Source organism: Sprattus sprattus (assembly GCF_963457725.1).
Source record: "Sprattus sprattus genome assembly, chromosome: 7".
NCBI lineage: Eukaryota > Metazoa > Chordata > Actinopteri > Clupeiformes > Clupeidae > Sprattus > Sprattus sprattus.
The window spans coordinates 29,621,386-29,643,578 of NC_137926.1; the positions used below are offsets into that span (position 1 = coordinate 29,621,386).

Here is a 22,193-nt window from a genome sequence, read left to right on the forward strand (position 1 = left end):
ACGCGATCAAGGCATTTGTCGATTGAAAAGATGTTTTTGCCGTCCTTCCTACGGGATCAGGTAAAAGTTGAATCTATCAGATGGTAATAATACTACGTTGCTCTGATTGGTTCTAGGTATCCAATTCAGCGAAGAGGAATTTTCTTTCCTGGTTCGTTGAAACACGCCCCATAATCACAGCCCAGTGGTTCGGTCTCAGACTCATATTCTGACTAGAATTATGAGTATGACATCGTCAGGCTATCACTTTAGGCGAGACGAGTGAAAATAGATAGATATATATCGTCATTTCAAGTACACCAGACGCTGCTCATACATTTAAAATGAATTCTCCGCTAATTTTAAATGGGTAGTTTGCATGCAGATTCTAGACAACCGGATAAGTAGAATGCTGTTGATATTTAGATACAGCTGAAGATGATGAAAGTTAAAAAGTGAAAAGTCTGTGCTGTCTGCTCAGGGAGTCGAATTGCGAAAATGCACGAAATAGACTCGAGGTCTTCTGCACTCATTTGTTTTCATCTGCGTTTGAATACCTGACTCAACAGCCATACCTTCAAAAGTACGTCACTTTATAAGAGACGAGTGAAACTAAATATGTTTTCAGATGCCTTCTTTGTAATCCAAAGAAAAAGTTCCTGTCAACGTCAATGACATCCAACACAAACATGCGAACACACGAATTTCATCCATTCAACCGTTTTTATCTGGCTGACAGTTGTGTTGATCCCTAAAATTGCATTGACTTGGCATGCAGTTTGTTTAACTGAAAGTAGCTTCTAATGTATCAAACTACTTTTGACAGGTTAGCTTAGCTTGCTACTTTTTTTTTGAGTGGTAGCTTCTGTGTAGTGAAGCTGAATTTATTGTAGAGTAGCTGATAGCTTAGCTCACTACAAAAATCAAGTAGCTTGCCCAACACTGCAACTCGGACACTTGAATTCGAAGTTGACACTTACATATTTATTTGCACAACGTATTAACAAGCAAACAGTTAAACACCACAGACATAGCACACAATACCAAACTGTTCTACTGACCGGTATAATTTAAAGTTGGTGCACTCGCAAGCTCGTAATCCATTCACGGTTCCCCTGCACCTAGCAGCCTTTAGCGCGGTTTGTGTTGAGCATGAATATGTCCCGTTGGAAAACATGAAACACTCCAATGCAATGTCAATACCTTCTGCCCCGTCGTTTGAACCAAACCTTTTAGCTCCGGCATTGGTCTCCCATTATCAATCATTTCTTGTTTGGACTGAAAGTCCAGTTTTGAGAACTGCTTCAGGTTAGCAATGCAATCTTCCATTTTCGCTGTCAAGCTCAAGAAGTGAAGAAGCAATCCAACGTCAGATTATATACCCAACAAGTGCCATCTCGCTCGCCTCCCTTCTTGAAGCAGTGGTAGTGCGTGCCTCCCTTGCAATATTTTTCAATGCGTTTTTAGCTCAACTCAAAAGGTTCTACGCTTGCGCACGCATGCGTAAAACCCAGTTTGGAGTGATTTCGCAATCCTAGGGGAGACTCCAATGCATCTGCCTCCCTTGACGGCACGTCCAATGTTCATTGGCTGATCACTTTCACTGGGAACCGGAAATGCTCAAACTCAGCGATTTTGATATTAAAAATGCTCGAAAAATGCTCTGCCTCCCCTGCCTCCTATGACTGCACGTCCCTGATTTTGATGGTATATGGTCATGTGTAGGACGAATAAGCACACCTGTCATTCCTGCTAGCTACCAAGGCTAAGTGCTATGTAGTTCCGTGGTTCGGAAATGTAAGAAAACCTTTCACAGCATGACACCATCAACTAAATGTCCAAAGGACACTAGTTTAGCATGCTAGCAAGCTTTTATCAGTACCAACTGTGTTGTCGAAGGTTTTTGCCTTTTATGTAGTTAGCGTGCCAGTTTTTGTTTTTGTTACCTAATTAGTTAGGGGGGGAGTTGAAGGCCATCGGAAGGGGTCGGAGCTGCCGCACTATGCTAGATCTGTTCCTGATGCTAAGGCCTTTATGTTGTAGGTTGTTGAATGTTATGCTTCTGTGATGTTATTGGAATAGATTCAGGTGAATTTTAGTATGGTTTAGCTAGCAGCACCTGTGAAATGTACTGTATATTGAATTTCATTACTACAAGACCAGTATGAATGTTGTTACTTCAACTTTTTGACACTTCATTGTTCAGTGATGTTTCAATCCTTCATTGTTCAGTGATGTTTCAGTCCTTCATTGTTCAATGATGTTTCAATTCTCGTCTCAGTTGTATTAGTTTGTGTTGTACATGGCTGTTTATTTTACTTTAGTTATTATTGTTAATTCTTGCTGGACTATAAGGTTTCAGTTTTCACACCCAACATAAGTTGAACAGTTTCAGCCTTCTTGACCCCTCTCTATCAGTCTCTTTGCGGTAACGTAGCGCATTGGTAACCTAGCAACCGGCAGCCTATTGTGTTGGTGTGCTGTGATGAAAACGAGACAGGTGTTAGACATTTTCAAACAGAGTGTTCAGCTGTGAGCTTCAGTCTAAACATTATGCCTTCCATAACATACACTCAAACACACATAAAGTCAAGATCTTAAGTCAGGCAACAGTTGTAATTCAGTATTGCTCGAGGGATGTTCCCACAATGACAAACCAACCTGATTTAATGACGAGATGCACGTTGATTTAATAAATCATGTTTAGCCGTGTTAGTTAGGTCATTGGTATTCCTTACAGAACTATATATTCAGCATCCCATTATAAACCAGTTACATTGTTAAACCATGTAAGGAACGTCAGTGCATGTGAAGTTGCCTTCATTCCTGCTGATTCACTTGGGCAAATCAATTACTTGTGGGGTGAATTCATCCCATAATAGATCCCCATCATAGCCCCATAACACCTCATATGGTGGATCTAATTTCTCACCCAAGGACCACACCATCTGGGAGCGGAAATGGAGGTTGGGCTCATGCAGATAAGGCTGCTTTGAGGACAAACTAATGCAGGCCACTTGGAAAAAAAGCTGTGGAGTGGAGAGGTTGTGTGTAATCTCTCACCGAACAGATCCTCTGTTCTCTTTTATAATTAGTCCTCCACAAAGACAAAAGAGTTCAGTCCTCCACGGAGAGGAGAGAGGAGTGATTCCATTTGGATAATATGGTTTCAGAGGGACCATAAAATTGACCTCTGTTAACCTTCTCTCTGAGGCGGATGTACACAGAGCCCAGCTGATTTCAGACTCCTGTCTCAGCTCAGGGAGGTTAACTTTGCTTCTGTTCGGATTATTATTTTTTTTGCTAGAAGTGTGTTTAAAGCAGATATCCAACATTTCACACGAGTAACGACCAACAACAGTCATCAGAAAAGAGCAATGCTTTGTGTGAAATATGGTGTAATGTCGCAAGATGAATTGAAATGCATGGAATTTTTTGGTAACATTTTTAAAAGAAACTGTAACTGAGGAAACTCTTTGTGGGAAGGTGCAGCTCTGTAGCTAAAATATTTACACAGAGCATGAGTGTATTCATACGACTCCACAGAGGTGATTTGATTGCTCATGGCGATGTTCAGAGTTGCAAGTACTCCTTCCTGCACAGTGCAGTATTACATAAATTGAAATGGTTTGCTCTAGTTCTTAAAACTCAAAAGTAAACCAGTATGAAGGAGTTGACTAGCTTTTGGCTTCATAGGCTAAGATTCAGAATGTACTGATAATCTCCCTCGGATACTTGCTTATTCTCAGGATGTTAGCTGTTCACTTTTTCAATCAAGAGTCTGGTTATATTGGTTGGATCTGTTGGTGGGTGTTGATTTATATCTGCTTGTATGTAGTCCTTTTATAGACCAAAGTTAATTGTGTGTATGTGTGCACGTGTGGTGTGTTGTGTGCGTGTGTGTGTGTGTACTCCAAGTCCCAGTCATATCGTTGCCATCCTATTGGCCTAAGTGAATCACTTCTGCTTCTTCTGCCAGGGGTACCTGGAGGGGTCTCCCAGTTCACTGAGTGGCATTATGTAACCATAAGGCTGAAAATGCAGAGACACTGTTACATAATGGTGTGCGTGTGTGTGTGTGTGTGTGTGTGTGTCTCTCTGTGTGTGTGTGTTCTGCTTGCTGCAGTGCACATCTTTATTCTGCTGGAAGTGACCAGAAGTGACACAAAAACATATTTCATGAAATATGAAAGCCTTTGCTGACTTTCTCACACAAGCAACACTGACAAGCTATTTTTTAAAGATGGGCCACAAGAAAATGCTCTGACTTGCTTATTGGGTGTTTCTGTGAAGCACATGTTACAAATGTTTTTTATGAGAGCTTGCTATAGAACTTAACTATAGCTACAGATATGTGTTATATGACACCTACATGTTCTGTGTGTATGCGTTAATGCAACCTATACCCTGTAGTATTGTTCCAACAGCCTGATGTTGAAATAGATAACATGATAGATTTAGCATAGAGTCACTCTCTCACTTACACAGGAATGTTGAAATGATTTGGTTTAGATATGTGGTTTCCAAGGATACCTTTGCTTACCCATGTAACCTCTCAGATAGAAACTACACTCTGCTTCTGATTCCTTTCACATTTCCTCTCTGTAATGAAGTGAGCTGGAGTTGCATGATGATTTGCTGATATTTCCATAATTCTACTTGTAACAAGATAAATGAGTGTGAACAATATGTATTACAATATTTGCCTTAACATCTAGTAACTAGTTACTTTTGTCATAGGTCGTAAAGGCTCTGGTACTGTGTGAAAATAGATATGGCTGTCAGATATGGTGGACTGTGCAAGCGCCATAACATGATCTAATGACATGATTTAACAATGCAGCAGAGAATCATGACTGACCCAAATCTATGTACCCCTCTCCTCTAAAGCCTCTTCCAGTGTTACTGGTATACACAAGTGAAATTATGGACATTTCTAGGACAGGAGAAGCTGGCTAGATATACAATCTCCATCTAGAATATGGGTGATAAAGCAGAGAATCAGCAACAGTCGCAAAGCTTCCTGTGTGCATTTTAGGTAATTGGGTAATGGGTAATAACCGTTTGTGAGGGGAGAACACCATTAGTGCAGACATTTCCATTTCTATGATTGCAGAGCCATAACAGAATCCCTTAAAACACTCTTGGGTGGTATGCTAATGATGTTCAAATGACTGTAAAGCGCCAAGCAGAACAACAGTTGGGTCCCTTCTCTCATCTCCTGCCCATGAGGGCAGGTCTGGTACAGTTGGGACCCTTCTCTCATCTCCTGCCCATGAGGGCAGGTCTGGTACAGTTGGGACCCTTCTCTCATCTCCTGCCCATGAGGGCAGGTCTGGTACAGTTGGGACCCTTCTCTCATCTCCTGCCCATGAGGGCAGGTCTGGTACAGTTGCCAGGGCCATGCTGCTTTGTACAACCTCCTCTCATGTCTGTTTTGATGACCCAGTGAATGAGTGGAGCGTGACTGTCTCTGGTCTTCTTTGACCAACACAGGTGAACCAGGAGAACGTGGTCAAAGTGGGCCACAAGCAGGTGGTGAACATGATTCGACATTGCACCAACAGCCTGATCATCAAAGTTGTGACGGTCAGCAGGAATCTAGATCCAGATGACACAGCAAGGAAAAAAGGTACAAATATCTTGCTCCATGTTCTGGTCATCTTGCTTTTTAATCCTCCCTCTATGCCGTATATGTTGATCCACAGAAAGGTAAGTTGAGAAATGCTTGTTAAGAAAGGTGATGGTATTCCTTCTCCTTGGTCAGGGCTCTCTTTTCTAAATGCTCCAAGCCAGTTCTGTCAGACACTGCATTACTGACTACCTGATCCAACATGCAACATCACTTTATTAACATGTTTAATTTAAAAAGTTTCACTCCAGCTTGATCATGCTTACACTAACAGTACTAATATGTCATTAACAACTCTGGTTAATAGCAGCAGACAACCTGTCCTTTAACCTTCACTTAGTCTGACTCAGATGGAAGAGCAGAAGGTCCAAAGGCTCTTTTTTGGGCAAACTTAAATAACTGCATGGGATGTTGCCATGCAGCCATTGTTTGTTTTGTCCTTATTTTGAGAGAAAGCTGGTTCACCAGCAGCTCCCACCTCTCTCTCTTTATCTCTCTCTATCTCTTGCTCTCTCTCTCTTTCTCTTTCTGTCTCTGTGATATCTTGCTTTTGTAGCGCCCCAACCTCCCAGGAGGGCACCCTCCACTGCACTCTCCATGCGGTCAAAGTCCATGTGCTCTGAGCTGGAAGACATGGGTAAGCAGGCAGAGAGTTCAGGCCCTAGCACCTGCTGGGTCCTGGGGCACTATTCACTGTTCACTGTTCACATGGGCCCTTGATTGGGTGTGTTAGGGACACAGGAGCTTTGGGTCACTCATAAGCATGCTTAAACCAAATATGTGTGGGAGGGGCCCACAATGCTGTTCCTGTCAACATTCATTTTCTTTGAAAGTGGAAAAAAGCCTTGTAATTTAAGGGAGGTACCTTTGCTGATCTGACAAAACCATTATTTTTGGTATCATCCGGTGTCATAAAGCATATTTTCTAACTTTGTGACTAGCATGAAAGCATACAAGAGCTGCAGTACAAACTAATAATTGCAATCATGGCACTGGTCTTCAGCACATGAAATTCACCCAGATCATAAGCTGACATAATCAAATATCTCATGCTCCACTTCATTTATGATTCTGGCAAGTTATATTTATTAGATCAACATGTAATGAATTGCTTATTTATATTGTATCTACAACACGTTGTAATGGCCTTTTTTCTGTCTTTCCTTGTGCCTCAATAGGTGATATAGGTAAGCAATAATCTGTTTTATTGTACTCTTCTCTGTAAGTATGTTTTGCAGCTTTGACCATTTTCATGAATCATTATAAATGTTTGCTTTTCCATATGTTTTTAATCATTTAGTCATCATTCACATTAATTTGACCTTTGCTGAAGGTATATTACAATCCTTTATACATATACCTGTTTAATTGTAACAGCACTATAGTCTACGACTTACAAAGAGACAGACTTACAAATGCACTCACTTTATGAAATGTACAATCAAGCAGTTAAACAGAGCTGCACAACTAGTACCAGTAGTAACATTATGCCTTACATGACCTTTGGGTTGTAAAGCCTATTCCCAGCACCCATCACACTGAATAAGTAGAACTAATGAGCGATCGGGCTGAGGAACAGATGGTGATTTCATCCGGCTCAGCCACTGGTCATAAAACACATTCATTTGTAGGAGCAGCTTTCTTGGTTGTTAATGGATTGCATAAAGAGTACCTCGTTTTAGTATAGTTGTCTATAAATCTAATCTGAACACAATCTTTTGAACGCAATTATTCTTTCATTGGAGAAATAGGTTTCATTTATGTTCCTTTACCTTCTAATTGGCCTCATATGTCCAATATTTCTTATGGAAACCTTTAGTAGTTTGAAATCATGTAAATACTTGCGGATTCCAGTGTATAAAAGGTAAAAAAATGGTTTTGGGTAGCAGTAATATTAAATGTGAAAGGACTGACTTTCATAAATGCATTTCTGTCTGTAATTCGTTCATTTAAAATTTAAATGTTCTTTTATGTTCAAGGCACTTTGAGGAAAAAGAGGGGTGGTAAGTTTGATAGGCATGTTTCATACTATAATTTATAAAATAAAATACAGTCACACTAAATGTTAACGATGGATGACATTGAATGATTTATCTGGTATAATTAATAATCTCTCTCATATCCACATAATATATTTTCTCTGAAGAGTTTCTCGGAAAAAGTTCAGTAATCAGCACAGACCTATTTGTACTAAAAAGTTTTAGACACAATGTACATGAGGTTCACCTGCAGCTCGCTCATCTCATTCCCATTGAACCCCACTGGCACAGCCTTAAAGATATAATTTGCTGTTCTGTACCTCTTTACATGGTTTTCCTTTCTGCTGAATCTTCACCAATGTGTTGAAATGTTACACTAAGAGCAAAGTGCAAATATATTCTGTTATAAATGGATGGGTGCCTTTCACCTTTTGCCCGTACAGCTTTCTCAGCCAAATTGAGACATCCACTGGTGTCAAGCAAACACTGTGAATTAACAGCTAAATATAGCAAATGTATCTTAGCTCAAACGAAGATGGTTTATTATACGGCTCTTCAGAATGCTGCTCAAAGTTCCATTGAACTGAGTGGGCCATCCCAATGTTCGGAGGTCCATTATTAATATTGTCCACTGACACTTACAACAGGTTTTGTGCTTCTGATTCACATCTTCCACATTGTTCAGCAAATAGTCTGTTTACGTATTGTAATGGCAACACCTGAAACTTTAAAGTTCTATTTGCCAAAATAACTATATTCTTCTCAGTGGAAGAAATGGCAATACAATTATTCAAATAAAATAAACGGCATAAAGTATCGTCTGCCAGTCATTGTCGAAAAATACATCCAGACAGGAAGAACAGGGCCCCGACATTATACCAGCAATACATTATCCTTTACATATAGAGCTACATCAACTTGTATTGTCCTCACCACTCATCACTGCTGCCTACTCAGTACTGTTGGTGATTTAATGAGGATGGTATCTCACTATTCCTCACATTCAAAGAGTTTCCCTAGCTCATTAATGAAGCCTGTATGATTCACTGCATGAGTCTGAGCAAAAGGCGCCTTGTACCTTAGAAGTGCACTCCGACTTTCAGTGACATTCAGCTCAAACATTAGCCTGCGCTCATGCCATGGAAATAATGTTGTTAAATTCTTTGCATAGGTTAGAACCCTAACTATAGCACTCTTAAACTTGCGAACATAGATCAGTGACAGTCATATCTGCATGGTCAGTAGAACACCTAGTTTACCTTCCACCTTCCACCTTACTTGTCTTTTATATTTCTGCTTTACACAGTTGTACTTTTCACACAGTTTTAAGACTGGACTACCATTGGCTTGCATTATTCATAGCCAGCTATGCCGCCAATAAGGGCCGCGAAATAGGGATTATGCAACTTTTGAAAGGAAAATGTCTGCCAGGGTCATTCTGAAGTTTTACTATGGACAAATGTTCACATTTGATTCCTAGAAAGTTAATTGCTGTTCATTATTCAGCATAGAGAGGGGAATTGGTCGCATGCCATAGGAAATTCATTACAGACAGAATATTTCCTGTCAGAGACGGCAAACTTTCTATCCATTATCACACACGTGCCCTCCACTGCTTTGGATGACTGAAAAACAAGGTGTTGCCATGGCAATACTGTTAAATATAGCAACATTCCACCTGCAAAAAATGTAATGTCTTATTTGCAGTGAGTAGCCACAGCTTCACACACAAATACTTAAATGTGTAAGGGATAATGTATTGTCCGGAGGTCATTATACAAAAATAAATCCCGACGGGGCGAACAACACCCCGACGCGCAGCGATGGACAATACATTATCCCGCTTATTAAACGGTTACTTGCCAAAAACGATAGAAGACATTCCTCCAACATACCTCATGATTTAGTTGCCGTTTCATGAGTCTCGTTTAGAAATAAATAGTTCTTCAAGCAAATAGAACTTTGAAATTTCTGGTGTTGCATAGCAACCCATTACTTGCTGACTTGAAATTACAATGAGTCTTTACATGAGTCCGTTACGTAAAAATGACCGGACTTCTTGCGGAATGATATGAAAGATGTGAATGAGAAGCACAAAACCCGTTGCCAAGGACAGCGGTCATTATATTTTCGCAGCGGTCTGTTATCAGGAATTAATGTAGGGTAGAACGTTGGGATGGCCCATTCAAATCAACTGTACTTTTTGGAACATTCTGAAGAGCCGTATAATAGATATTAGACCTTGAAGAAGGCTCATTTCTTTTCTCTGCATGCCAACATCAACATCAGGATGAACTCAGGCCTTTCTCTAAACTTAGAGAATGTGCAATGTACATAGTATTCAGTTGTGTGGTCTTGTGGGTGCCGATGCTTTCAACAAGCTGAGTGATACATGTGACACATTTAAGTAATCATGTCTGTGTAAAGCAAACCTTGGTAATAGAAATAATAAGCCCTTGTAAGACCTTTAGAAGATCCAGGTGTTTATCAATTACATTTTGACCAGTACCATATCAGATCCAGTTTTGAACGCTGGCAAAACTCTCAGTAGAGTAGTTGAGAAATGTTAACAGTATTTAGGTGAACTGGATGTCTTGTTGGACAGATGTCAATGTCAAGGTCAAGATGTCAAGGCACTGAACTTCCTTCTCCTCCATTTCTGTGTAGATACTCAGACTTCTAATATTGAGGGTCTGAAGAAGAGGATTGTTTTTCAAGTCACACTAAGTAATCGTCCCAATGCATGGGAAGCTTTCTTAAAGCAACGCTAGCATGTTGTGTAGTGGCGGCTGAGAATCTAGCTGAGGCATCTTCTGGTCCAGTCGTAACAAGAGCTTGCACGGCTTTGACCTTGACCAGTGTCAATGTCATTATTTCTGTTCCCCTCCCTTGCTCGAGTTTGACTTATTTTTCAAAGGATCCTTTGAAAGGTCATTGGCTTGCAAGATTTTCTAAATTGGTAACAAACAGCTCTGGTATTAATATTAGGCAATGGAATCTTTATTTTCCAGATAAGGTGGATGAAATAATGCCCTCCAAGAAGCCCCCATGGGATAGTTCAACGTTGGACACGAGAGTTGCTGCGGTTAAACCGAGGCCAAACAGCAGATGCTTCGCTGTGGCCCCTGAGATGAATGTAAGCCTAAGAGTTTGAAAATGCAAACATCAATATGTATGCGAGATTTAAAGTTTTGAAAGTCAATTTCTTTTTGAGTAATGATAGAACCAATGGCTGTGCTGACATTTTGTATTTGCGTTTGTTATCTTCTTGGCTCCAGGATGTGGCAGTTGCCCCCCCTCCAGTGCCTGGAAGCCCCAGAGCAGGCTACCTGGATGTGCCAAGAGGAACCATAAGGCGACAGACATCTATAGGTAAGCAAGTACAATCATCACTCCATTACAGAGCATGGATTCCCCATTTCTTTTAATATTTTTGTTTTCTGTTTTTGTTCCATGCTGATCTAATTACTTTGTTTTGTTGCTCACAGGTGTGACTGAGGAGGAGAAACAGTTTCTTACACCTCCAGTGCTGAAATTTACCAGAAGCCTTTCTATGCCAGACACATCTGAGGACATACCGCCTCCACCAGCCAGCTCCCCTCCATCCCCTCCGTACAACAACAGCAACAACCCTCCCACCCCGAACAGGGTCTATGGCACCATCAGACCAGGGTTTGCCCAAAGCCCGGCCTCTAACAGCATGGCACCTGAGAGAGGAGAGGCAGGCGTGGGGACAGTGTGGAGGGAGCAGGGCGCCTACTACAGGGACAGTCCTGAGCATCATTTCCAGACGGGGGAGTTCAACCACTCTGGCCCCACAGCTCAGCAGAGCCTCCACATGAGGCGAGCCCAGGTGCCAGAGAATCCGTACTCAGATTTGGCGAAGCTAAACCACTCAAGTCTGTTTGCGCCAAACAAGCCAATGAGGAGAAAGGGTATGCTGGTCAAGCAGCCAAATGTTGAGGACAGTCCTAGTCATGAGAAAACCAAAATTTCCATCCCGACCATTATCATCAAAGAGCCCTCCACCAGCAGCAGTGGCAAGAGCAGCCAAGGCAGCAGCATGGAGATTGAGACGAGCAGCCAGGACCACCCTGGCCAGCTGCGGCCTGATGACGGCCCCAGTCTCAGCAACCCCTTCGCCCCACACTTTGTGCAAAAACGTGAAAAACGGCTCGAGGTCCACAGGAACTCCCCATCCTTCCGTTCTACCGATTTGTGCGATGATGACTCACCTACCCCGACTCCAGCTCCACGCCTACGTCAGTCCAAGTCCATTGACGAGGGAATGTTCAGCAGTGACGAACGCTTACGCCGGCTCATGGCTCCGCCCACCTCCCTCCTCAGCTTCCCTCGAGGGGGCGGGTCAGGGGGAGGCAACGTGACAGACTTCAACAGCCCTGAGCCCACCATGGTGCGAGAGGTGCTCAGTACACGCACAGGCCACCACAGCCCCATCAGCCTGCCCGCCAACAAGACCTACAATGTGGGTGGTGGAAACTATGTACATCCAGTCACAGGGAAACCTCTGGACCCCAACTCCCCTCTGGCCCTGGCGCTTGCCGCCCGAGACCGAGCCATGAGGGAGCAGTCTCAGCCTCTCCCGCTGAAGAGCGACCTGTCCAAGCCAGACATCAACAAGCCCCTTTTCATCGACACCAAGTTGCGGATGAGTGAGCTGAGCTTCTCGGCCACGGCCACCATGGGCCGACCGGGCAGATCAGCCCTGCGCAGGCAAATGACGGAGGCCAAGTACGAGACTGAGTCCAAATACAGCATGCAAGATGGACTCCATCTGCGCAGCAAGGAGGAAAAGAGACCGGAAGAGAAGAAGAACATGCTCATTGACATTGTGGACACCTCACAGCAGAAGACGGCTGGCCTCCTGATGGTGCACACCACCACAGATGGTTCAAAGAACAACCTGTCAGAAGGGGAGCGGGAGGAAGCCGTTAGCTCGGACAGTGCACCGGGTGAGCTCCGTGACCCCAACCAGCCGGCTGTCTCTGCCAATCCAGTCATGCCCAAACCCCTCTTAGCCAACCATGGGAAGACCATCATCACAATCAGCTCAGTGGACGAGCCTGTCAAGCTCCCTTTCACCATACCTCCCCCTCCTATGGTCTCTGTTGACATCGATGAGGACTTTCCATTCAGCGACCCTCTTCCTCCCCCACTTGAATTTGCCAACAGTTTTGATATCCCTGAGGAGCAAGCAGGAGCTTTGGCTGAGCTGCTCAGGCAGAAGGCCAATGGAACTAGCGGATCCTCACTCACCCCCTTTTATGCGCAATTATCTGCAGGAAATGCTCAGATCAAAAGGCCAGCAGTGCTCACAAATTGCACACCGCCTAGTTTCCCACCCATGGACACGTATGAGCCGATAACTGATTCGGGCATTGAGGTGGACAGCCGGAGCAGCGGGGACCCCCAGTTGGAGACGACCAGCACGGTCTCTACTGTGTCTAGTATCTCCACCCTGTCTTCGGAGGGAGGTGAGACTCTGGACACATGCATGGTCTATGCAGATGGGCAAGCTTTCTTGGCGGACAGGCCTCAGGGCATATCCAAAGCAAAGGTCAAGCCCAACATCAATAAAAATGCACTTTACAAAGAGGAGGAGAACATAAGCCCTTTCAGGGTACCAGGCTCAATTCCACCCCCGCCTCCTAATACTGCACCCCCAGAGCCCCCCAAAACACCAACACAGAGAACCTCAAAACTCTGGGGTGACCCCACTGACCTGAAAAGCCCCCACGCGTCCGAACCCAAGCTCTACCACGGCATGGGCGAACTCAACTCAGCCCTGCAGCACTTGAACAAGGACAAAATGCCAAAGCCAGGGGAGGTGTTTGACTCCCCCACAGGATCCAGGACTCACTCGGAAAGCAGGTACATCTTCACTCTGTGCATCACAAGGGCTGCGTGTAGGCTCTTGGATTTAGTGTGTGTGCTCTGCTCATGAAAGAAAAAAGGGGTTGCCTAGCAACCTAATAATGAGAACAGCCTTGAGGACCAGATGAGTTACGTCAGTCTGATGAGCATGGACAAAACCATTGTGTTCCGCAGCAGGGGTGTGGGAGGGGGTGTTACAGCATAGTTCAGAGGCATTTGCCCTCCAAACAACACAGATGATTCTGCTGATGATATGTTTGGCTGAATCACACCTTTCATTCCTCACATGGCAGCATCTCAGCCACTGCCATAGTGTGTCAGAATCCAAAGCATCGTATGTTCTCTGTCTGTACGTTTTTTTTTATGGATCATCATACCGTGTCTATAAACGGAAATGCATAATGCATACACAGCCCAGCTAAAGACCCCAGTGAAGCTGCTGCCTCATTTATTACGGATGGCTGGGTGTTTATTTACGGAACGCGATAATGACCCCAAAACCTCAGGCAGCGCCATTCAAGATGGCCAGACACAAATGTTTGCAGGCTTGTGTTTTAATTAAGGCATTTATTCAGGGAATTTGACGAGTCATTCCCCATGAAGAGTATTTCCGGATTTAGACAGAGCGTTAAAAGTTATGTTGCTCTCAGATATCCAGAGGTCCTTTCACCTCTGCTGTGTGATAGTGCCACTTGGCTGTACATTGAGGTTTATACACCTGGGTGAAAAGGGAAGATGAAGCTTCTGGCAAGGGCCGTTCTTCTTTTTCTTTGCTGTGTTCAGCACACCCTCCTCTCTCTTTCCCTCCCTTTCTCTCTCTTTCTCTCTACTTATTTAGTGTCAGGAATTTGGAGGGGAGAGGTATTAGAGGTTCATGCTGGGGGAAGCAGATTTTAAGGGATGGGTTTGTTTTGAGGTGGGGAACTGTCTACATCTTCAGCTCCCCTTCCTGTGGATAGGCAGGTACTGCCTCCATTTAAAGAAGCCTGCGTCATTTGTTATATGTTGTGTAGTGTTTGTGTGTGTGTGTGTGTGTGTGTGTGTGTGTGTGTGTGTGTGTGTGTGTGTGTGTGTGTGTGTGTGTGTGTGTGTCTGTGTGTGTGTATGTGTGTGTGTGGGGGGGACTCTGTGTGTGTTCATATGTATCACCATATAAATCTCTCTTTATCCCCTTTATCTCCTCTTTTTCCACACAGGAATCTAGACTGTATGTCCCTTGTCTCAGGTACACAGCAGAACACCACGGTCACTTTCTCCACCCAGCCCGGCCCTAACGAGCCTACTACCACCACTGCCACCCGTTCGGCTGAGAGCCTGCCTCCGTCCCCCCACCACCCACTCCATGGGCTCCCCCACCACCACCACCACCACCACCACCACACCCCCATCATGTCCCCTCCGGACTCGGGGCTCGGGTGCACCTCTTCCTCCCTGCCGCCCTCCGCCACGTCCCCCACCATGACAGATGTGTTTGGCCTACCCACACCGCCACTCAGCCTTGGCACGGGCCGCAGCCGCTCACCGTCCCCGCTCACGCTCATCCAGGCCCCCTCCAACAAGCCCTTTGCCTCCAAGCCCGTCATGATGTGGAATAAGCACGACGTGGCCGACTGGCTGGAGAGTCTGAACCTGGGCGAGCACAGGGATGCCTTCATGGAGAACGACATCGAGGGGAGCCACCTGCCCAACCTACAGAAGGAAGACATGATAGACCTGGGCGTGACGCGGGTGGGCCACCGCATGAACATCGAGAGAGCATTGAAAGTGCTCTTAGACAGATGAGAATAGGCTTGGCTCTTTTTAATGACATCAGAACTCCATAAGGCTACCATTTATTTTCTTCTTTTGTTGAACTTCTCTTGCTTTTAAAATCATATTCTGTTTTTTTTGTTGGTGTTTTTGGACCATAGGAATACACATATCCTGAAGAAACTGTGTTGACTTTGGAAACAACAGAGCAGTTCCCACACAAGCACAAAAGTCCTCTCTGAAAGTGAGCTATCAGTGGAGTCAGCCCTGAGCCCGGACCTGGGGCAGCCCACACACTCTATGGAATATAAGCTCACAAATTCTTGCAATGTCAATGTCTTTTGGAAACGAAATCATTTGAAGACAACAAAGACCAGCTGAGCTGGAGATACAGTTTCTATCTTTGCTAGAATTACTTCTTCAGGAAAAAAATGGAATATTGATGTATTTTGTCTGTCAGCTGCCTATGAAATATCTTGCTTTTTTCCTTCTTCACCTTTACTCTGGAAAGTAGATGAGACTAAAATACAATGTGTTAAGTGGAAAACGTCTCCCTCAGTTCACCTGCAGATGGTCCTTGGTTGGGCATTCTCACTCGGATAAGAGGCCACTTCTCTTGTGCACCTGTTTTGTTGATCTAACTGTAGCAAACACTTTCATCTGCTGTCTATTCCATCCACAGTGTCCGAGTACATTTGGGTTTGCTGAAAAAGATTTGTAATCACAAAAACATCATATATATACTTTTTATTTGGTCTTCCACATGAGGTGAAGGTTGTTTGTTGTATCAGATTATAAGACCCTATTTTTCGGACTTCAATATCGGGTAGTTGTATTTATCTTTTATCCTCTGTATTGTATGTATTTCTCTCAGCACTCTACTGCGTGTGTCTGTAAAGGAATTCTAGTGCATTGTGCTTTGGGGTTCCCTGCAACAGACACAGACACAGGCCATGAAAAAAACTATATCTGAAAGAGAGACAAAGAATCTCAGTTTGAACCTTATGTTTGGTCAGGTACAGGTGTACACAAATCAGAAGTAAGTTGATCTTTTAAAGGAATGGATTCTTTGAATTGGAGTGAACATAGGCATTTTTTATGCGCTGAATGGAATAGGGTAACAACTATTTCTGCACTCAGGGTTTCATGGAGAATCTATTCCTTGTTTTGTAAGAGTTATCTTGCCAGGCAGTTTCTGACTTTCTGAATGTTTGTTGTAATTTTGAAAGAGCTCGCCCAATGTATATTATTTTGCATAATACCAGGGCAGAATAATTCTTCCTCAGAAAGCACAGTGAGAAGACCATTGAATTCTGTTTGACTTGCGTATACCAAGCTATTAAAACTTTTTTAACATACAGTATAGGGCCTCTTCATAGCTGGGTACACTCACTTCTGTTTATTCACACCTTTCACATCTATATGTCACAATCTGTAGAGAAGTACAGCATTATATCTAGATTTTATGAATTTGTCTGTAAGCGAAAGCATGTGTGATGTGAGCATGTGAGTAGGGACAGAAAACCCTGTCATTGCAATTTTACTTTACAGTACTGTGCAAAAGTTTTAGGCATCTATTTCAAAACCGTTACTTTTTTTTCTTCAACATTAGTGTGTCCATAGATTTAGTCTGTATGCACTTTGTATGTATACTTTGTCATTTTGAAAAGCATCCTCACTTTACAGCATTATTTTCAAAACTTTTGCAGAGTACTGTACTAACCAAATGTTTTCGTCATGAAATTAAGATTGATGGGTTTTGTTGATTGCCACAATTAAATGCTGTTTTATGAAAAACACATCCATTGACCATGAACACATTTTTTCTTTCTTACTTTTAGTTAAGCCAGGTTATGATAACAGGATGTATACTGTACCAGCTTCTAATTGTCATTCTAATTCATCAGCATCACATTTGTTCTGAAACGTCTGGAGTGTCAGTGAAAGGTATATGTATATTTTAGTATTCTAAGACACGTTGAAGGCTGCGTGGTGAAACAGTATGTAAGCACTGAATGAGATGCAGTTACTTTTTGTTGGAATGATATCATAGTATCAGCAAGTTTTGTGGATTGTCCAAGACCCTCTTGCATCTGGATTTGTATGAGTTTTGTGTGGTTTGAACTGAGGGAGAATGTCAGGTGTTAATTTAATAGATGGTTGATGTTAATTATTTAATCATGGCCCCAAAATGCTGTAGGGAGATTCAGAGTACTGTTGCTAATGCCTACTATAGAAGAGTTAGAGTTACTATATCATCTCAGTATATCTTATTTTAAGAGACATAGGAAAATGCACAGTATTTTAATTATAGAGATATTTATTAAATATTTATTATGTTTTAATGACATTAACTCTCATCTGTGTTGTGCCAAAAATATATGTGGTATCAGCTAAGAAGCAATACAAAACTGTTCAAAAATCTGTTGTTCCTCTCTGATATACAAGCTTTCCACCATCATATTCTGTAGAGCTTGGTGATCTAGAATAATACTTGATATTTGAGTTATCGCTGTCACCTGCTTCTTTTAGATACTGCAATTAAATACGGAAAAATAAATGGCTTAGTTTTGTATTTTGTGTGTAAATGATGAGACACAGATAGACTATGGAGTCCTGCACAGTAGTTTCAGGCCCCCTTGACACTGTATAGTAAGAAGAGTTTTCACCTAAATAAGACAGACGTGTGTGATAATGAAAATAAAAGTAAATACCAATGTTGATGTTTCCAGATTCTGATTAAAGATATTTTATAGTTTCATGAGAAAAGTTTAAAACCAACATTCATGGAAATGTATCAAGATCAGTTGTTTGAAGATCAGTGAGGGTGTAAGAATGCAGAACTATGAATCAGCGGGATTATTTCCTATTTGACATTTTTGATTTATTCCTCATTTCTTCGTCATTGACAGATCTCGCTCACACTCTCCTGTGGGGAATGCATTCACTTGATCTATGTTGCTGTAATTTTGTGCTACATTTATTTGAAGGTAAATAATTAAGATCAAAGAGAGACATTTCTGTGACTGCACTTTTCCTCTGAATCCTCAATACTCATGTATGGAAACCAAAATTTACTGGAAGAAAATAAATGATATTGTACAATGTGTTGTGATATTTTTATTTACAGATTTCTGAGGTGAATTTGCATTCTAACTTTTGAATAACATATATCCTGTGGTCATTGCCGAGCACACAATGTAAATATTCAGGCGTGGTACATATACCATGGTTATGTTTTTGTGGTACTGTATACAGTGTGACCATCAGACCATCTCATCATCATCGTTGTAAGCATCCTGTCATCTTGCTGAATAGTAGGTTAGGACTAAATATAGATTTAATGTGTGTTTTTGCTGTTGTAGTTTCTCTTTATCTGAGCTTCTTGTCTTAAGTCTAACTGGTCTGGACTGGTTATGGCCAAGAAAGCAAAGCATTAGTAAGACCTTTAGACCTCATACATCAACATTTTAGCACCTTATCTGTCTATTGCATCCCGCCTGTGAGAGGTTGCAGAGGTGCTCCTCTGTCAGGACTTCAAATGCAAGACTACCCTCTGGTGGCCAACGTATCATCTCACCCTCACAAGCAGTGTTTTTTTATGTGAACATTTTTGGTTTGTGTCTTGTGCTTTATTTTCAGAATGTTTTAAGGAAAGTCTATGTCTAAGTCTGATATGTTGGTAGTTTTTTTCACATTTTTATGTGGAGACATTGAAAACACCTGTACCTAAGATTTCCTTTTGAGGACAAGTGTAATACCAAATGTGTCTGCCTTGTTTTAGCACTTCAAAGGACACGGTTAACCACCCTGCCTACGGGTTCAGTGATACACACTGCTGTTATGTGATTCATTTGTCCATGCACTGTATTCCTTTAGAGTGGATGCCTTGCCTTGTTCTGTTTATCTGTGCATCTCAAAGGATGTCCCTGTGATGGCTGACCACACTGCCAGTGTCAGGCCTTTGAGATAACCATCTACAGCCAGCTGGAGTTCATTAAAGTGAGACAAGCCTTCACATCCACTCTGGAGGTTTGGAAACACACATGCCTTTTCATACACACACTGTGCCCCAAAACTCACACAAAGAGGACGCTACCCTCTGTTTACTTTATGTCCACAGGCCGAGTACCAATATCAGGATGTTTTCTTGTCACGTTGGTTTCATGCATATTTGAATTGTTCTATTTTTGCTCAAATGAAAAGCTATTAGTTAAAATAGTGTGCATATACATATACTGTATAATCAGCCCATATGGCTCATACAGTTTATGTTTTTTTATTAGATGCCTATGAATGTCTGAGGGTCCTGTCTTTGTAGGGCTCTAAGGATTAAGCCCTTGAGGAATGCTGTTGCTGTGGATCTGAAGTCACGAGGTGGATATGGAATTGTGATAGCGCCGTGCAGTGCGTGCGCCCTTTGCACTGTGGATGTTCAGCAGTGTTCTCTAGGGGCTTCGTGACCTTTGCCAGTTCACTCTGTGTGTCCCTCTGTGCACACCCTCCCAGCTGTAGCAGCAGTGACCCAGCATCCTCCAGGACAGGACAACACAGAGAAGGAAGTGGTCATCTGGGCTGGCTCTGATGCATTGCTCTGTGTTACATAAAGATGACACGAGTGACACTCCCAGGAGACAGGACAGATTTTACGGGAATCATATATTGGAAGGGGGGGAGAGTTTCAGTGTTCTTGCTCACAAGTGTCCGTTTCCTGTGTTTGTTTGATTGGCCCCTAGCCCCACTATGGATTCTATTAAGCCTCTCATTTATTATGCAAAACTGAATACTGTTAGCCGAAACTCTACAGGAGGAAATACTTGAAGCTGAAATGATTCAGTAGCTGTTTTTGTAATGAATGTATGTGTGGTGACTGGGCAGAGTGATCCCACGCCACGAGTTCAGACAACAGATGTTTTTTATAGACTCAACAAAACTAATTAGTCATTTATATATAGCCTCCTGCTTTCTTTAGCCAACAAAATAGAGACTGCCAAACAAACTGAGGAGGAAAAGGTCAATGCTATCATTCACAACGTTTGTCTAGCCTCCCCACTTACATGTTGAAGACACAACGTTTCCTGCTACTTTGAACAGATATTCCTCCAAAAAGGAACATTTTATTTTATTATATACAATTCCTCCTCTGAACAATGTTTTGTGTACAATCAATTTGAATGAGTCAAAATGTGTTCAAAAAAATTGTATACGTATATAAGAAAATGAAAATAAGTGAGCATAAGTCTTATATTTTCATTTGAGCTACACAAATATCTCCCATGGTAAATAAAGAAAAGTGTTTGGAGTTTTTGAGCTCTAAAGAGTAACATGATCAAGTGTTCCAGAAGAGTAACCTTAATGTAAGATGTAAAACCATACTGCTGCTCTAAATGTTCAGTGTAACTGTACTGACTAATTGCTGATCCATCACTGTACTATTACTGGATCAGTGACTGCTTATGATGGTTTTGTAATATACCATTAAAATACTACAAAATGAAACCAGTTCTGGTAAATCCAAATTGTAATGTAATCCATACTTGTTGTGTTATGTAACTCCGACCCTGGGACACAGTGAGAGGTGTTGTTTATTGCAGCAGGAAGTGGCGCTGGAAGCTCTGGTTCTTCTGGGAGCTCTGCTCCATGTTGAGAAGGGGAGGCTGAAGCCACAGGGGCTGATGGGAAACCAACCAAACTTCCCACGATGTTGTCCCTCAGAATCCAGCAGATGCTTTGTCTGTAAGTAATCACCCATTAGGCTGTTCTACAATGTCATCTTTTTCTCCAGCTAACAATCATCAGTTTTTTTCATTCAAACACAATAGTGCTTCCGTTATATTCTCATCTAGTGCTATATGTGACAGGAAGTGAGCTTCAATGTGTGACAACATGAGGCGTTCCTACCGTCCATTTATAAACCACATCATGCTTTGTGCCGCGGATTTTATTACAACATTTATCCCCGTGGTTTGCATAGTTTAAAGAACAACAAACGTATTGTCAAATTGTAAATCAGTTATATTTTAATGTGATTATGCCTCTGTCACAAAGGAAAGGCCTTTATTACAAAGGATTACATTTAAGGGATGATTAGATCAAATGTCAGCACTAGGTGACACTATATTCAGCATGACACAAAGCAGTGCTAACCAATGATTTAATCAACGAGTGGAAATTAACAAGGAACAATAATTGCAATAAGCGCCCATCACCCTAAATATCTGTGGTACAATGTCATGAACATTCAAGGTAACATATTAAAAGTCTGCGTGACTGTTTCTTGTGAAGTAGCCTTTGGCAGGCCTTGTAATAGCTTGCTTGTGACTAGGAAATGTAAGTTGCCCATTGTGAGCTCTGGGTAATATAATTTTGAAATGGTATCTGGTTGTTAAAATGTTTTTCATCTTAACAAGCTTAATAACATTACTGCATGCGTATATTTTCTGTTATGGCTGGAGCAGGGTACAATCCAAAGTTGCCCTTTCAGGGGCATCCTGCTACACTTTTCATAGGCACATTTCATTTTCCAAGGCTCAAAATTTGCAGATATGGTTCAAAACCTCAAGATTATTATTCAGAAGTTACATGGTACACCTTAGTCTATGCGACACAACTGCCAACCTAAGAACCACAGCACTGAATGCAACAGCAAGATGCTCTATATATTTTTCCATACACATTTTATTGTGCATTAATAATATTGGAAATGGTTAAAAAGCTTCATTTATCCTGCTTTTGTCTATAATATCAACACAGTCAGGTCAATGAACATAAAATTACCTCAAAGAAAAAAGGAAACAACGGAATAAGGAAATAGATTACATTTAATGGATGATAAAATCAAATGACACCACTATGTGACTCTATATTAAGCACGAGCTAAAGCAGTGCTAACCAATGATTTATTCAACGAGTGGGAATGAACAAGGAACGATAACCACATTGCAATAAGTGCCCACCAC

General features: G+C 42.2%; 1 protein-coding gene across 1 annotated transcript in view; it reads left to right on the forward strand.

Moving 5' to 3' along the window:
• Window positions 1-15,267, forward strand: part of LOC308367798 (SH3 and multiple ankyrin repeat domains protein 2-like) — a gene marked incomplete at both ends in the record, with an annotated part of 68,528 nt that extends 53,261 nt beyond the window's left edge. Inside the window, 8 exons of the mRNA XM_080841787.1 lie at window positions 5,476-5,611; window positions 6,168-6,248; window positions 7,591-7,614; window positions 10,258-10,317; window positions 10,602-10,726; window positions 10,869-10,962; window positions 11,079-13,482; window positions 14,682-15,267. Coding sequence (XP_080697913.1) covers window positions 5,476-5,611; window positions 6,168-6,248; window positions 7,591-7,614; window positions 10,258-10,317; window positions 10,602-10,726; window positions 10,869-10,962; window positions 11,079-13,482; window positions 14,682-15,267 — 3,510 coding nt within the window. The remainder of the gene's footprint in view (window positions 1-5,475; window positions 5,612-6,167; window positions 6,249-7,590; window positions 7,615-10,257; window positions 10,318-10,601; window positions 10,727-10,868; window positions 10,963-11,078; window positions 13,483-14,681) is intronic.
• Between the last annotated feature and the right edge of the window lie 6,926 nt (window positions 15,268-22,193).